This window comes from Rhizoctonia solani, chromosome 8 (assembly GCF_016906535.1).
Source record: "Rhizoctonia solani chromosome 8, complete sequence".
Lineage (NCBI taxonomy): Eukaryota > Fungi > Basidiomycota > Agaricomycetes > Cantharellales > Ceratobasidiaceae > Rhizoctonia > Rhizoctonia solani.
In genome coordinates this window covers 1,721,352-1,739,450 of record NC_057377.1, presented here as the reverse complement: position 1 = coordinate 1,739,450, position 18,099 = coordinate 1,721,352, and the positions used below count along the sequence as shown (strand labels likewise).

The 18,099-nt window shown below is 51.7% G+C and overlaps 3 protein-coding genes across 3 annotated transcripts; all 3 read right to left on the bottom strand.

Moving 5' to 3' along the window:
- Nucleotides 1-540: 540 nt before the first annotated feature.
- RhiXN_09984 (uncharacterized protein) lies at nt 541-2,820 on the bottom strand (the record flags this gene model as incomplete). The annotated part of the gene is made up of 1 exon (XM_043329800.1): nt 541-2,820. One exon carries the CDS (start codon nt 2,818-2,820, stop codon nt 541-543), a length of 2,280 nt encoding a protein of 759 aa, XP_043182634.1.
- A 2,615-nt stretch (nt 2,821-5,435) lies between these two features.
- RhiXN_09983 (Vegetative incompatibility protein HET-E-1) lies at nt 5,436-10,249 on the bottom strand (the record flags this gene model as incomplete). The annotated part of the gene is made up of 7 exons (XM_043329799.1): nt 5,436-7,352; nt 7,404-8,930; nt 8,985-9,032; nt 9,086-9,224; nt 9,279-9,409; nt 9,467-10,024; nt 10,154-10,249. 7 exons carry the CDS (start codon nt 10,247-10,249, stop codon nt 5,436-5,438), a joined length of 4,416 nt encoding a protein of 1,471 aa, XP_043182633.1.
- A 2,647-nt stretch (nt 10,250-12,896) lies between these two features.
- RhiXN_09982 (Vegetative incompatibility protein HET-E-1) lies at nt 12,897-16,806 on the bottom strand (the record flags this gene model as incomplete). Its single annotated transcript, XM_043329798.1, has 5 exons — nt 12,897-14,807; nt 14,860-16,395; nt 16,449-16,496; nt 16,550-16,716; nt 16,758-16,806. 5 exons carry the CDS (start codon nt 16,804-16,806, stop codon nt 12,897-12,899), a joined length of 3,711 nt encoding a protein of 1,236 aa, XP_043182632.1.
- Between the last annotated feature and the right edge of the window lie 1,293 nt (nt 16,807-18,099).

The following is an 18,099-nucleotide window of genomic DNA, read 5'->3' as shown; positions in this document are numbered from 1 at the left end:
TTTGGTACTGTTGGTTTTGGTGTGGCTTTTCTCATGTATTTAAACCAGGTCAAGTTGCTGCTAAACAGCAAGACTTGACCTCTTTGTCAATTCACCTAAGCATTCACCCATCCCTGTGCCCTGCTCCCTAGTTGAGCATCAGTGCCCTTACTTAAGCATCATAACCCAGGCCTTGTTGCCCTCTACCCTTACCATACCCCTTGGGCCTTTGACGCCCCTCTTTGTTTCATAGTCCATTGGTGATAGGGCCATGGACTTAAAACCCACTTGTATCATAGGTCCAAGCTTAGTTGTGACACCAGCCGCCCTCAATTTGGCTTTCTTGTTGTTGGTAAGCTTTCTTTGCTGGTTCTCCTGTCCCTTGCAGCCTTTTGCCTGTCCGCCGCGCATGTATTTGTTTGGGCGCTTGTTCTGCCGGTTACCGTTACTGTTACTGTTGTATCCAGTCCCTTTGTTATTGCCGCGGTTTCCGCCGCTTTGATTGTCCCCCGGGTTCTTGTAATTAGAAGCACGGTCATGCTTTTGCAAAGGACTATGCAATCAGTTCCTTCTTGATCCCGATTTGTCATTCCCCAATTTCTCAATTGACTGTTTGTACTTGTGCGCGCGCTCTATGTCCAGCACTGTTTCTTGCAATGTTTTGCATGTAGTTGCTTCCGGTCTCATGCCCTTGAGTGCCCACCCCACTTTAATATATTGGGCTGCACCGTCCCAAACTCTCAGCACATGTTGGTGGTCTGTGACTTCCCGTAAGCGTCTTTGTAAGCAAGCCAATTTGGCAAAATAATCTTGCACGCCCAAGTCTCCCTGCTTCTTTTCATTATACAATTTCCTCATGTCGTCCTTGAAATCTGGTGGGAAGCAGTAGTCATATAGTCTGACATATATTGATTCCATTGAGTAGCTTCCGGGGTCCGGTGCAACATTCAACATGTACCAAGACGCGGCTTTGTCGTCCAGGAATTGGCTGACAGTGAGCACTGCCTTGCTGTCACTCAATCTAGTATCACTGACGTATAGGTTGTAACTGAATATGAACATATCCAGCTTGTCAATGTCCGCTTTGCCCTTATACGTCTTGGGTGACTGTGCCTTGTATCCTGATTGCGCTTGCGTGACCACCTTTTGCTCAAGTTTCTTGTTTTGCTTCTTGAGCTTTGCAACTAATTCCTCCAGCCGTCTATTCCTCCAACAGTTATCATTGCGCAATCGTGCCAACAATTTGGTCCAACTTGAGTTGGACAAGTTGGCTGTTTTGGATCCACTATCTGATGGATCTGGTGGTCCCCCACCTCCATACCTGCTTGTATGCGTGGATTCAGTCTCATTGCTATCCGTCTCTGACAATTTGGATGATTCAGACAGTGGCAGGGGCCTTCTCTTGGTCGACCGCGCCCGTCGTTGTTCCTCGCGTCTGAGTTTACTGGCCTTCCCCATATCCGTTTGGGTTGTCTTACTAGACTTCCTGGCCAGGGTTGATTCTATGATACCCTCCAGGTATCCCCCGCCCCTGTATGCGTTTGGCGTGCTTTGGGGGTCTGTTTGTCGTATGTGATGCTCCCGCGTCCCTTCCAGGTCATCCAATGCGGCTCCCAGGCTAGGACGTTTCCTCTTCTTGCCCTTAGCCTTTGCCTTTGCCTTTCCCTTACTCTTGTGTGACCTGGTGCGACTTGTTGTTGTGTCTTCTGACCCGCTATCGACTTCCTTGATTGTAACGCGCGGTTGTCTCGATGGGCCAGCCTCCCTCGTCTGACTGTGAGTACTTTCTGACCTTTCGGAGCTCCTCAGGTTCCGGAGTACTGATGCATACTCCTCATCATCAAATGCGTACTCGTCAGCCAGCTTGTATATCAGCGCGTTTACTTCAACGCTTCCGTTTCCGCTTTCAGCTTTGGTACAATCTCCTTCACTCGTGGGTATGTAATCCGATCGTGACCAGTTAGGATTAATCCAGTCGCTAACGTCTGGTAGTTCCTCAACATCGCCTGGACCCCCGTCGTCGCCATTGGCTCGGCGTACCTCTTCGTCCCAGGTGAGGCCCTCATGATTAGCCGTGGACTTGGATTCGGTGCTGACACTGATATCCAGCTCCTTTTCCTTGCCTTTACCCTTAGACTTACGGCGGGTACGCTTGCGCTTACTATTCTTGGAAGGTGTCTCGCTTTCCCTCTCATCATTGACTATGTATTGCGCTAACACGGGTTTGCCGTCATCATCCAGGACGATGCTCTCATTTAGTACACGACTCGTCCTAGCCGTTACGAATATCTCGTCGTCCGATTCCCTCCTACTTTCCGCACCCATGTTGGGGGTCGTAGGGACTTCCGAAGTTGTTCGCTGGTCGTCAGCATATGCGGGAGCGCTTGTCCGCTCGACCGACGCTCGCTCGACGAGTTCGACGCTCCGTTCTGAGGTCGCTTCCCTGTTCATGGGGGCATCCGCTTCTCGGCGGGCCTCGTTAATCGGCAACGGCCAGCTCAACACCTTCCGGATAGGTGGGGCTCGTTGCGTGAGGGCCATATAGGCCGAGGGAGATAACTTGACTCCCTCGGTGTCGGCGAAGGCTATTCCCTGGCGCTTCCCAACACCCAGCACTACCATGCGCTCGCCTGGCTCTCTTGCGCCCTGGGGCATGGTGCCAAAGGTGAGCTGTACTCTTCCTGCTGGTACAATCGCTTGCTCATCAGTGGTCTTGTTCGACGTCTTGGGTTCCACGCGGTTGGCTGCTTTCGGAGCCATGCGCTTATCGGCCCGCCTCTTGGGGGCGGTAGGAACCTTGGATGCGTCGTAGTTGCGTCCGCTGCGCAACCTCCTGCTCATGTTCAGTACGTACTATTCTCTGTGATCGATCAGCAATTGAAGAGATTTAAAATAAAGTAAAATGGGACAGTGCAACGGAGGCCAACCCGTCACTCTGTCGTTCGAAGTTCGTCGAGTATAAACTCGATACGAGTGTTGTAATTAGTATGTCAAAAAATGTAAGGTTTCACTTATCGTCCACTACTGTAAATACGAACGTCGATGGCGACCGTGTCGCCGAGGTAATGACAATCCGTAAAACACTCGATTGTTGTGGTTGAAAGTAATGACAGTTATCAGAAGATCCCCCCCGGGACCTTATAAGGTCAACGGGGTTCGTACATGAGTAAGCGGAATAAACCAAACGAGAGTATATAGTTAGAAATCAGATACAAACAATAAAGAAGGCGAAGGTGGGCCGAGGTGGTAAGTCGGGTGAGCATAGCCGACTCGATTATGTAAGGGATTCGCGTATAGTAGAGTAAATATACGAATATCTGGTATTCCTTACAGCGAGTCGCTGACCCAGCCGAGTCGTCCTTCCAACGCCCACGCCACGCACATCTGACCCATGGTGGGTCATAGCACCGAGTACAAGGTACAGGATCGACCAAGTCGAAATGAAAGCCGGCATGTCGATCACTTACATGACTAATCCTGTCGGTACCAATCGCACGCACCCACATACTCGGCAGGAGAATGACATACAAACCCAAGTTTTCGGTGGTCCCCGGTCAATGGTCCTCGCACTATCAACCGCTGTCCGAGAATCGGAGAAACAGTGTGGGTGTGGTATAAACGCAGTATGTTGAGCAAAAAGTGCCGATCGAGAGTGGTTATTTGCGATCGACGGACCCTGATCTGCAGGTCGAAAACTGTAACAGACGAAGGCAGGAGTCTTTACGTGAGCGCGCTTCCAAGTTTCCACAAGTGTATCACGTCGCTTCCACGAATTTCAGTCAAGGTTAAGCTCAACTTGGGTACTTATTCCGAGACTGTGTTCTGGTAGGCTATCCGATTCGGCAAGGCATAGAATCAAACATGGACGGGAGCTTGGCCTCCAGCATGCCTAAACTTGGTACGAGTTGCTTGACGCCTCCAATTGACTGACTGGCTATATGATAGAACGATCATTATGGAGATCGAGATACGAAAGCTGTTTGGTAAGGTCTCATCCGTCGATGAGCCCGGAGACTGGTCGCATAGCAAACTCTGGTCGTAAAACAGGTCAAATCACTCCGACGAGCCAGGATTCGATAGACACACACCCAAAAGGCGAGCGTGAATGACGTTGGCCAAATACCATACTGTACCCTCGCAGTCATTCACTCTTGACTCAGTATTTCACACTCACAGCCACCTGCGGAGGTCCACTCCCGATCAGCAGTCTCGGTCCCTCGATCATACTTTGTTTGATGCTTCGGCCACTGGCAGAACAGGATTAATTCCGCCTAGCAGAGATCTGAGTTGCCGAAGCACGCATAAGCCTAGGGCTGCTATGGAGTTCTCAGTAATGCTCGAGAGTACCCTATGACGATGCTATGTGGGCATAGAGTCTTACCAAGGTGTTCCCTGGTTCATATGTAGGACCGGTTATGTGTTTGTAGTCAACTAGATATCAAGGCCGCTCTGGCGGAGGTGACCGAATGGTATACCAAAAGATGAGTAATGAAACTGAGTCTGTACGCAATCTCAATCATGCTTTCAGTCTCACTTTGTTGAAGTATATACAGACCCAGTTGGCATCAGGATAAATTTGCGGATATGGGGTGAGTGCATTAGCTTGAATGAAGGACACGTGTGATGAGAAATAAAATGATACCGGAGATCTAGACGTATCGGTGAACTAGTTATACACAACGCAGGGTCACCTCCGAAAATCCATATCAGTATGAACACGAATGTACAAGCATACATCTGATCGTTTGGGAGGACAAGACGCTGGAAAGACGAAAACCGTACGTGCCTTTCCGTGAAATGTGGGGCAAGAGGCGACATGAGTCATAATCATTTTTAACGATTATGCTAAATCATACCCGCTGACTAGTTCACTAGTATTTCAAAGCCTACTGAAATTGGCCATTTTCAAGTAAGTTACTCGAACTTTAGTTGCTCGTCTACATATGGCGCGATACTGTGTAAGTTTAATGAGGTCACTCTACCTCGCTGACGCATATTCGGACGCTTTCTCTCTTGTTATTCCTAACACAAAAATATTATATGTGGACGTGAATTTGAAGGACAGCGCCTTCTCCAAACGAGGTACATTTTCGGTATAGGACTATATGCTTCACCATGCTTTGACCTGGACAGTTATACGCTTATCGTGAAGACGTGTGGTATAACGTGTTCTCCTTGGAATTGAATCTCGTAGTTGGTGCACATAGAGCGAGATCAATAGGCAGGTTTGACACGGTGATTGAGTGTTGGTTTGTCTCACTTTTGCAAACCCTTCCAGGTGCAAATTACGCCAGGCAAGAGAAAGTGTTACGGGCTGGAATGTTTGTACAATAGATGATTGAATTGATGCTAATGATAAATACATACAACATACGCTCGAGTATCAGATCTACGGCCATTCCAAACGTTGAACATGCTTTCAATGTGAGACGAAGAAAAGCCACAGAATAAAAGACTCAGCGCTGTACATAGCATTGATGCCACCGATCCCCGGCTACCAGCATCTGCTTCGGTATTTGTAGTGTCCATAACGTTGTTACGATCACCGACACGAACGGAGACAGTCCTGCGTCAGCTATCTCCGACGGAAGCCAGATCAGCAGGTCGTTGTGGTTGTTGACCATCCACCCATCCCTGTCGATATGGCATTGGGCGTGAAGTCCAGAAAGTGCCTGACCTGGCCCTGGATCGAAAGGGGGATCGTCTGAAGATCGAAAACAGAGTGTCGGTCCAGCCATGCTCCAGATTCGTAGAGCGGGGGAAGTTTTAAGTGGATGGCTGTCAAAGGAGGCAAGAAGTGAACCATCCGGGCACTCTGCAATCAGATCAACCCAGTCGTCATCGGCAGAGCGCAACTGGAATGCAGTCTGCCCAGTCTGCAGACATATCCCCTCAATCCCGCCATCCGAAAAGCCCACAACGACGCAGGTACTGTCGTGAGAGAACTGCCATACTAGAGGGGTAGGATCAAACGGCCCAGCAGCCACAGACTTGTCGTCCGTGCGCACAACCTGTACTAGCCGTCCATACGTATTGGTCTCAGCAGTGTAGGACCTATCGGGAGATGCTACATCGGATGGGGGGTGAGGAACCTGGATGTCGGGTGGCGCTGGCTGGGATATGCCACTCGAGACATCCCACATGCGCATCTCGTCCTCACCCGACACTGTCAGCACATGAGCGCCATCAGGCGAGAAAGAGAGGGATGTGATATCTGATAGAGAAACTTCTGAGGAGGCGGGGGACATCATGCCTTCGCGCACATTCCAAACACGAACGGACCCATCAATAGAGCCAGAGATGACTCGCGTCCCATCCGGTGAGTACCCAACTGACAAAATCATACTAGTATGGCCAAGAAATGGACCGGCAGCAAGTGACCCATCGCTGATCCTCCACACTCGCACAGTATGATCTTCAGACCCAGATGCAACAAGCATGCCATCAGGCGACACTGCCACCGAGTTGACGCGACCTGAATGACCCTGAAATGGAGTGGCGACAGCCGATCCATCCGACACCCTCCACGCACGAACGGTCTCGTCGTCAGACCCGCTGATAAGTCGAGTGCCATCGGGCGTGAACGCAACAGACGAGACAGAGTCGGTGTGACCTTGAAGTGGGGAAGCAGTAGGAGTGCCGTCGTCCGAGCGCCACAGTCGGATAGTCTTGTCCTTGGAGGCAGAGGCAATGAGTGTGCCGTCGGGCGAGTACGTCACGGAAAGGACTGAGTCGGTATGACCGTGCAACGGACCCACAAGCAGTGTGCCATCGGCTACGTCCCATATACAAACGGTCTTGTCGCCGGAGCCAGAGACTATGCGCTTGCTGTCGGGTGAGAACGAGACCGAGTGGACATAGCTGGTGTGACCGCGGAATGGGCCGGCAACAGGACTGCCGGTGCGCACGTCCCACACTCCGATGGTGCCATCATATGACCCCGAGGCAACAAGTCTGCCATCAGGCGAGAACACAACCGAACAAACGTCCTTGGTGTGAGCATTCCAGGGCCCAACAAGCAGCGTGCCATCGTATGCGTTCCGTATGCTCACTGTTCCGTCCAGGCATCCGACTGCAACTTGACTGCCATCCCCTGAGTACGCCACCGACCATACTGGCGAGGGAATGTTCCAGGTGGCCAGTGCGGCTGTCTCTCTGCGGTCCATCAGACTGCCCTTCAGCTCCACCAGCCCTTGCATCCGCGACCGGTAGTGCTTGTATACATAGCTTGATCGCGCACAGAATGGAAGTGACGAGATGTAGATATGCGGGGTCGATTCAGATGCTGGGCTGGATGTGTGCCCTGCCACGAAGTTGATAACATCTTCCATCGTCACCGCCAGCTTTGACCGAGACTCTTGGGGCCCAAATGACTACCAGCTCGAGCATCAGCAAACAGATAACGTGCATGCTGCTTCACTCACCGTCAGCCACTGCTTGGCATTCAACAACTGCACCGTACCCGCTCCTGTAGATAGATCTCCCCGCACGCTCAGCACCTCCATCCAGAACAGCAATCGCGTCGATAGAAATTCGCCCAGCGCCGCCTCCATTTCATCTACCTCCAGCACTGGCAGAAGGTGGCTTGCCCAATAGCGGCATACATATGCGAGCAGGGGTGAGATGTTCGATTCGATCAGCTCGTTCAGGTTCTTGACATCCTTGTCGCGCACAAACGATGACGGCAGATTGCAGATGTTCATTCGTAGCTGTTTCTTCATCACCTCGAAGCATCGCCGCACCACCAGTAGACTGTGCTTGGGTGCGTCGCAAAAGTAGGTTCCAGATCGCTTCTCGTCGAACATGAAATCCGGAAACGAGGCGTGTAGGGTTGACACCAGACCCGTGCCCGACTCGTACAGCACAGAGCTCAGCGATCGCAGCGCATACTCCACTCGAGACGTATCGCCCACTCCGCCGAGGACCGCGATGGTTTGGATCCCAATCGGCTCTTGCGCAAGCAACACGGTGTTAAGTACCGCCCGGACGTCGTCCTTCTCTTCCTCGTTCGTTTCCTCGTCTTCCAGCGCCGACTTCAGCACCACCATGTACAGCAAATCAATCTGCGCGTGTCCCATCACAGCCTCCGGAGCCATGGCCATGATGTCTCGGAGCCGTTTCTGCGAGTTAGCCTTCCGGCCCGTGGGCAAGATGTAGCGGAAAAGAGTGGCCGCATAGATGAACAGCACCCCGGATCGTCGAACAAGCTCCTCGATGTCGGATGCCTGAGGCGATATTGGCGCAAGCACCTCTTCCAGGTACAGCTTGATGTCCGCGCTGACCAGCGACTCCTCGATCTTGTGCAGGTGTATAGCCTCGTGACACGCTGCGTGCGCCGCCATCGTTGCGTAGATCCCCGACTCGGGTCGACTGGTCACGAAGAACCGGACCGGCAGCTGAGCGGCGTGCCTGAATAGCATATCTAGTAGCTTTCCCACTCCGCCTTGGTCTTTGCACTCATCCAGCGCATCGATCACCACCACCATCCCGTCCGGTATGTCGTCCTTCATTCTGTTTAGCGGTTCTAGTATCAGCTTTTCGAACTGCGCCGCGATGTCCTTTGACCCTATATCCGAGTCGTTCCCGAGAATATCGCACAGTGCCGACCGGAATGGGATAGAGTATCGTGCAAGCTGGTATGCCACCGTCGGTATGATTCGGGTTACGTCCTGACAGTCGGCAGAGGTCCGCGTGCAGAAGAAGCTCGCCGCTAGCAGCTTCTCGCCTTCGAGCCACTTGGCAAACGTACATGCGATCGTGGTCTTGCCAGTTCCCGCCATGCCACTCATCCAGTATACTGACTGTCCGGCTGCCTCGAGCACCCAGGCTTTGAGTTCGTCGAGTACTTTGACCCGCGTGCCTTCGGTGCATGTCCGTCGGTTGGTCGGTCCCGAGAGCTGTGAGTCGTATGTTGCCTTTTTCTCCGCGTTCAGTTCCCCAAGCCTTGATTTCTGTTCACTCGATCGGTCAACGTACACAGTGTAGCCACATCAGGTCATACACACCGCCACTAGTTCGTTCGTGTTTGCCCAGGTACTCATCCCCATGTTCGTCTGCCCATACATAAGCGCTAAGCACCATCGTCAACGACAACGTATGCACCCACCTGCAGCTGCCGAAACAGCGACTGTATCCGCCTGTACCGCCTCATCAGATCCTGTTCGTCCGCGTTCACCATCAGCGCCCGTCTCCCAGTCCCGCGCTCGAGTTTGCTGTCGATCTCATTCGCCTCTCGTTTGATCGTACTGTGCACCCCTGTCAGTTACCGTACAAGGCTCACAGCTAGCCGGCCGACATACTTGGCGATCCCAGTCACGCAGTCGGCAGCTGAGCCTGGTGCGACCTCCTTGCATGTCGTGACAAGCGATTTGCTGAGCGCATCAAGCTCGGTGGCCAGTTGCTCGTAGTCTTGCTGGTTCCGCGCGACCGCCTGTCATAGAGTACGTGTCAGCAACGAGAGCTATAGTACATTCCCTGCCTGACACACCTCGATAGTATCGAAGCAGTCAAGAAGTACGTTGGCTGCGGAGGCGAGTGGACCGAACATCGCAGGAGTGTCTCTCAGGGTCTTGAGAGTCAGCCGAAGCCCAGTCCATGCCCCGCTCTTGACGCCTGATGTATCGGGAGGGGTACTGATTTGAGCTGACGGTCGGGCTGTCGGAAGGGGTGCGTTCTCGTCATTGACCGAATCTACATCGGCGCTTTGGGTCGGTTCTGCAGGAAGTGATGCATGTGAAGGCCCTTGTTGTGCGGTGTTGTCATCATTTGGGGTATCTGTGTGGGCGTCTTGGATCGGTTCTAGAGGGAACGAGGCATGCGAAGACGGGCGCTGCTGGGTGGACGGCCCGACTGGATCCTCGGGCGATGACACGCAGAGTAGACTATCCAGCCAGCGTCGCACTTTCCCTTTCTTTCTATTCGACCTGTTGTTCCGAGTCGACATTTTTCGATTATTCGTCGTCGTTGGATAGACTGAGAGTGAGAGCTCGTCCTCGGATCGTTTATAGTAAGAGGGAACGTGGTTCGCACGTTGCCAGCTGCCATGCTTCCGGTGTGATCAGCGTGTCCAGAAGCGCATAAGCCGCGTTCTATCGCCCTGGTCTCGTGTGCTCAGCATCCCTCAACACGGCACAAAGCCCGCGCTAGCCAGACTCACTGCCATTCGGCCACGCACCTGCCGTCCAGATGCCTCGTAACCGTCGACAGCGCATTCGCGCCAGGTCGTCTCTGGAAGCCTTGGTGATGCAGAACGAGACCATAGTGCAGACATACTATGATTAGCTAGAGGAGACGTCAACCGGTAAAGTGACGCAGAAAGACTGGACGACCACGTGGTCGACAGCCTCAAACTCAAGCTATTGGTCTTCCGTCCATTTGCCACCGAGTGACCCCGACCAATCTTGCTCCCGTCTGCAATCGCCGCTCTGGTGTGCATTTTCCATCTCATATGCAAGGTAACGCCCAAGTCGAAATAATCATACATAAGAATAAAAATAAATACAAGTCATGTCTTCGCTCTCATCTTCCGCGGGTTCACCGTGGCCACACGTGATCGGGAAAACTCAATTATCAGATTGTCTACCAGAACAAACGAGTGGCCACACGCCATCTCAGGAATAAACCTGATGCCTCAAGGTCCATCGGACTTTCTGGGCCCATCACATACATACCATTGGTCCTTTCATACAGCTCATACCATGCTCCACTGCCCCGCTCGCACTGCACATCTCTATGCTGGGTCGCTATATACGGCAGACAAACGATACCGAGCCATGTCGAGCACAAACGCGAGTCGCTGACCCAGCCAAGCCGTCCTTCCAACTCCCGCGCCACGCACATCTGACCCATGATGGACCACAGCACCAAGCACAAGGTATAGGATGGACCAAGTCGAAATGAAAAGCGGCATGTCGATCACTTACATGACTAATCCTGTCGGTACCAATCGCACACACCCGCATACTGGCAGGAGAATGACACACAAACCCAGGTTTTCGGTGGTCCCCGGTCGATGGTCCTCTCACTATCAACCGCTGTTTGAGAATCGGAGAAACAGTGTAGGTGTGATATAAACGCAGTATGTTGAGCAAAAAGTGCCGATCGAGAGTGCTTATTTGCGATCGACGGGCCCTAATCTGCAGGTCGAAAACTGTAATAGATGAAAGCAGGAGTCTTTACGTGAGCGGGCTTCCAAGTTTCCACAAGTGTATCACGTCGCTAACACGAATCTCAGTCAAGCTTAGGTTTAGCTTAGGAACTCACTTCGAGACTGTGTGCTGGTAGGTTATTGAAGTTGGCAAGGCATAGGATCGGACATGGACGGGAGCATTGCCTTCAGCATGCCTGAACTTGGTACGAGTTGCTCAACGCCTCCAATTGACTGACTAGTTATATGATAGAACGATCATTATGGAGATCGAGATACGAAAGTTGTTTGGTAAGATCTCATCCGTCGATGAGCCCAGAGACTGGTCGCATAGCAAACTCTGGTCGTAAAACAGGTCAAATCATCCCAGCAAGCCAGGATTCGATAAACACACACCCAAAAGGCAAGTGTGAATGACGTTGGCCAGGCACCATACTGTACCCTCGCATTCATTCACCCTCGGCTCAGTATTTCACACCCACAGCCATCTGCAGAGCTCCACTCCCGATCAGCAGCCCCGGTCCCTCGATCATACTTTGTTTGATGCTTCGGCCACCGGCAGAACAGGATTAATTCTGCCCAGCAGAGATCTGAGTTGCCGAAGCGTGGAAAAGCCTAGGGCTGCCATAGAGCTCTTAGTAGTGCTCGAGAGTACCCTATACCAATACTATATGGGCATAGAGTCCGACCGAGGTGTTTCCTGCTTCATATATAGGTCCGCTTCAGTTATGTGTTTGTAGCCAATTCATTATCAAGGCCGCTCTGGCGGAGGTGACCGAATGGTATACCAAAAGATGAGTAGTGAGACCGAGTTTGTATGCAATCTCACCGATGCTTTCGACCTCACTTTTTCGACGTATATGCATACCCAGCTTAGATCAGGATAAATTTACAGAAATGGGATGGACGCGCCAAGTTGAATGAAAGACACGTGTAATGAGAAATAACAAATGGTACCGGTGATGTGTGAGTGAACTTGTTATACGCAATCCACGGACACCTTCGAAAACTGATATCAGTATGAACACGAATATCCGAGCATACACCCGATCGTTTGGGAGGACAAGATGCTGGAAAGACGAAAATCGCATGTCCCTTTCAGTGAGATATGAGGAAGAAGCGGCATGAGTCATACTCATTTTGACGATTGTGCTAAATCGTACCCACTGACCAGTTCACTGGTAGCTCAAAACCTACTGAAATCAGCCGTTTTTAAGTAAGATACTCAACTTTAGTTTCTCTTCTGCATGTGGTGTTACACTATGTAAATTTAATTGTGAAGTCACCCTGCCTTGCTGATGTATATTCGGACGCTTTCTCTCCTGTTATTCCTAAAACAAATAGATCATACATGGAATGTGGTTGTGAAGTACAGCGTCTTCCCCAAACGGAGTACATTTTTGGTATAGAGCTATATGCTTCACCATGCTTTGACCTGGGCAGTCTTGCGCTTATTGTGCAGACATGTACTATAGCGTATTCTCCTTAGAATTGAATCTTGTATACGTAGCTGGTGCACATAGAGCGAGATCAATAGGCAGGTTTGACACGGTGATTGGGTGTTGGTTTGTCCCACTTTTACAAACCCTTCTAGGTGCAAATTACGTTAGGCAAGAGAAAGTGATACGGGCTGGAATGTTTGTACAATTGATGATTGAATTGATGCTAATGATAAATATATACAACATACGCTCAAATATCAGATCTACGACCATTCCAAACGTTCGACATGCTTTCAATGTGAGACAAAAAAAATTAGAGAATAAAAGAGTCAACCCTGAACATAGCATTGATGCCACTGATCCCCGGTTACCAGCATCTGCTTCGGTACTTGTAGTGTCCCTGACTCTGTTACAATCACCGACACGAACGGAGACAGTGATGCATCAGCTATCTCTGACGGAAGCCAGAGCAGTAAATCCATGTGGCTGTTGACCATCCACCCATCACTGTTGATATGGCATTGGTCGTAAAGTCCAGAGAGTGTCTGACCTGGCCCCGGATCGAGAGAGGGATTGTCTGAGGATTGAAAACAGAGTGTAGGTCCAGCCATGCTCCAGATTCGTATAGTGGGGGAAGTATGGAACAGGCCGCTGTCAAAAGAGGCAAGAAGTGAATGATCCGGGCACTCTGCAATCAGGTGAACCCGGTCGTCATTAGCGGAGCGTAGCTGAAACGCAATCTGCCCAGTCTGCAGACATATCCCCTCAATCCTGCCATCATCAAAGCCCACAATGACGCAGGTACTGTCGTGAGAGAACCGCCATACTTGAGGGGTGCGATCAAACGGCCCAGCAGCCACAGACTTGTTGTCCGTCCGCACAACCTGTACTAGCTTTCCATGCGTATTAGTTTCAGCAGTGTAGGACCTATTGGGAGATGCTGCATCAGATGGAGGATGAGGAACCTGGATGTTGGGTGGCGCTGGCTGGGATATGCCACTTGAGACGTCCCACATGCGCACCTCGTCCTCATGCGACACTGTCAACACATGAGCGCCATCAGGCGAGAAAGAGAGGGATCTGATATCTGATAGACCAACTTCTGAGGAGGCAGGGGACATCATGCCTTCGCGCACATTCCAAACACGAACGGTCTGATCACCAGACCCAGAGATGACTTGCGTCCCATCCGGTGAGTACCCAACTGACCCAATCCAACCAGTATGGCCAAGAAATGGACTGGCAGCAAGTGACCCATCGCTCATCCTCCACACTCGCACGGTACGATCGTCAGACCCAGATGCAACAAACATGCCATCAGGCGACACTGCCACCGAGTAGACGCTACGTGAATGACCCTGAAATGGAGTGGCGACAGCCGACCCATCCGACACCCTCCACACACGAACGGTGTCGGCGGATGACCCGCTGACAAGTCGAGTGCCATCGGGCGTGAACGTAACAGAGTTGACAGAGTGGGTGTGACCTTGAAGTGGGGAAGCAGCAGGAGTGCCGTCGTCCGAGTGCCACAATCGGATAGTCTTGTCTTCAGAAGCAGAGGCAATGAGAGTGCCGTTGGGTGAGTACGTCACGGAGTTGACTGAGCCAGTATGACCGTGCAACGGACCCACAAGCAGTGTGCCATCGGCCGTGTCCCATATACAAACGGTGTTGTCCAAGGAGCCAGAAACTATGCGCTTGCTGTCAGGTGAGAACGAAACCAAAAAGACATTGCCGGTGCAACCGTGGAATGGACCGGCAACAGGACTGCCGGTGCGCACGTCCCACACTCCGATGGTGCCATCATATGACCCCGAGGCAACAAGTCTGCCATCAGCCGAGAACACAACCGAACGAACAGCAGCGGTGTGAGCTTTCCAGGGCCCAACAAGCAGCGTGCCATCGTATGCGTTCCGTATGCTCACTGTTCCGTCCAGGCATCCGACTGCAACTTGACTGCCATCCCCTGAGTACGCCACCGACCATACTGACGAGTGAATGTTCCAGGCGGCTAGTGCGGCTGTCTCTCTGCGGTCCATCAGACTGCCCTTCAGCTCCACCAGCCCTTGCATCCGAGGCCAGTACTGCTTGTACACCATGCTTGATCGAGGACAGAACGGAAGGCATGAGATGTAGATGTGCGGCGTGCAACGACACGCTCCGCTGGAGGCATAGCTGGTGTAGAAGTTACTGGCGTCCTCGATCAATATCGCCACCTTAGATGTTTGACTCTTTGTTTTCTTATGTACTATTGCATCAGGTCGCTGTATCCAAAAGCGTTGACCCACTCACCCTCAGCCACTGTTTCAGTACCAGAAACCCTTCGATCCCTGCTAGCAGCTCACGCCGCAGGCTCATGACCTCCATCCAGAACAGTAGCCGCTCCGATAGGAACACACTCAGGTCCTCCAGTAGGTCGTCGTTTGCAGGTGTGAGACCGACATGACTGGCCCAATACCGGCACACATATGCCAATGTCGCCGAGATCCGGTTTTTGATCCGGTCTTGCAGGTTGTTGACGTTTTCATCGGGTATGAACGACGAAGGCAGGTCGCATATGTTGAACCGCAGCTGGTCCTTCATCACTGTGAAGCATCGACGGGCCATTCCGGGGCCATGTTTGTCGATGTCGCAGAAGTATGACCCCGATCGGGCAGGACTGAACATGAAGTCCGGGAACGATGCATGGAGCGTGGACACAAGGCCCGTCGACTCGGACTGATGCAGCACCGACCGGAGCGGTAAGAGCGCGTACTTCACACGCCTCGAGCCGTCGATCCCGGCTAGCAGCGCAATGGTCTCCACACCGATCGGCTCCTGGGCCATAAGCACCGTACGTAGCACCGCTCGGATCCTTTCCTTATCCGGCTCGCCCAGGTCCTTGTCTTCCAATGCCGACTTTAGTATTGTTGTGTATAGCTCATCAATGTGCGCGTGCTCCTGATCGGCCCCCGGAGTCGAGTGAAGTATTGCTTGTAGGCGATCGTACGGGTCGACCTTCACGGTGCCAATATACCGGACGAGTGTGGCTGCGTAGATGAACAGCGCTCCCGACCGATCCACAAGCCCCTCAAGATCCATGTCGGAAATATCAACGGGGATGCGCGCCAGCTCTTGCTCCAGGTACAGCTTGATGTCTTTGCTCACCAGCGACTTCTCGATGTCATGTAGCACCATCCCGCCCCGAAGATCAACATTCGCCGTCATTTTGGTGTATATCCCAGGCTCCGGTCGACTGGTAACAAAGAACTTGAGCCTTAGGTGAGGCGCGTAACGGAACAGCATGTCGACTATGGTCTCTACGCCCCTTTGGTCTTCGCATTCGTCCAGCGCATCGATCACTACCACCAGGTTGTCGAGTGCATCACCTTTGCCCTTTTCCACTGTCTTCTGCAACGCCTCTTTCAGTAGCGCCTCGAATTGCTTTGGTATGCTCTTTGACCCGGCGTCAGGATCTGCATTCAGAATGTCGTATAGTATCGATTGGAATGTCGCCGAGTACCGCGCCAGCTGGTACACCACCGTCGGTACGATCTTCGCCACGTCCCGGCACGCAGCCGACGTCCGAGTGCAGAAGAAGCTCCCCGCCAGTAGCTCGTGTTGCTTCAGCCATTCGGCGAATGAGTATGCGATCGTCGTCTTGCCCGTGCCCGCCATGCCGTTCATCCAGTATATCGCAGGTGCGTTCTTGTCGTGTGCCCATTGTACGAGGTCAGATAGGACTTTGGTGCGCGTGCCTTCGGTACATGTGCGCCTGCCGACGGTTTCCGAGAGCGCCGAGTCGTATGCAGCCTGCCTCTCTGGTCCTAGGCCCTCCAGCCGCGTGTTCTGTCCGGTTCACGCTTTGAGTATATGGGTGTCTCAGGAAGTGTCACACATACCACCATCAGATCGTTTGCGACACTCCACGTATTCATGCTCAGGTTCGCCTATCGTCGCATCAGTATACGCTAAAGCATCCAACGACGGCATGGATACTGACCTGCAGCTGCCGAAACAGCGACTGTATCCGCCGATAGTGCCGTATCACATCTTTCTCGTCTGAGCTTGCCTCCAACAGTGGCCTTCCTATCCCTCTTTCTTTCTTCTTCTTGATCTCATTCGCCTGCTTCTCGATCCCGCTAGTCTCTCGGTCAGCCAAGGCATAGGCTGTAGTAGTTGACACGTACTGAGCAACGCCAGACACACACCATTGATTCCTTCAACACGCAAAATCAATTGAACAAGCCCCACCGTCATTGCGGGATTCGTAGTTCAACTTGCCAAGGGAGTTTGGGGGTTTTGCTGCGGACCAGAGGTTGCACGACTAGCCGTTGGAGGAGCAGGTGGGTTCTGTGCACTCATTTTGTTGGCTGAAGGCAATTTTGAGTTGACTACACTTATACAGATTGTTTTATACCCCCAACTGCGTAAAATTAATCGCTCCGGCACCTCAAAAATTGACAAGAGTCGGCTTGCAAGCCTAACTATTGCCTATGGGGGCGTAGAAGGGAGCAAAAAGGTACTCACCAATTTTCAATATTCATCGTTCATCGTCACTACGATTTCAAAAATCACAGTCAACGGGAGCGGTCGCTTCATCGCAAGCACCAGACCCGGGCTGATATTAAATATTATGCTGATTCCATAATGAGGGGGACGGATCTGAGATAATGTACATATAATCACTCAATATACGACATACTTATGGTCCAATGAATAGTACGGATAATTGCACAATAAATCGTATGACGACAAGAGCCCAGCGCTATTTCACATCTGCTTCACGTGCGTATCAAGATCCACCAACCAGATGCGTCAAAAGGTTGAATCTGAGTCACATCTTGAGAAATCACAGGATTTATCAAGACGTGCACAAAAACCTCCATCTTTGACACATCTGGACCACCTCAAGAACGGGACCCTCCTCCCAGTGTGATCCCAAGAGCAGGCAATTCGATCAACTCCTCGCAATGCGACCCCAACAAAACCGTGTTGAGTTCGCAAGTGAAGCGAGAATAAAACAGGGCCACGCCGAAAAGCAAGAGTGCAAAGGTACGGTAAAGTCATATGAACTTTGCCCTTCTTATGATAAGGTTGTGCTCTCTCCTAGCACAATCATCACTCGCTGGCCGATCTGAGCGTCAGCAGTTAGATGAGACAAAGATAACGTTATGTCCATATACAAGGGTTGGGGGACTAAGTCCTTATTGGAGAGACAAAGCAGCCTGATCTACTAGGCTCAGGCGCGGCTCGAAATAATCGTTACTTGTCCAATAAGGAGTCGTAGACTTAAATCTCCAGTAATAAACCACTAGCGAAAAGCAAGCAGAACAAATGAGCAGCTATCATCATTATCACGAAGGCTTTTGCTCATACACTGAGCGTCACAAGTAGGTGGAAGCAGAACGAAAAATAATGAATGAATGTGTGAATGATTTGACTATATACATGAGAAAGACCCGAATATACACACCCAGTGCGGTACAGCATATATCACACGGGTCCCAAATACACGATGTATCACGGTGCACGTTACTGCTGTGATTCATA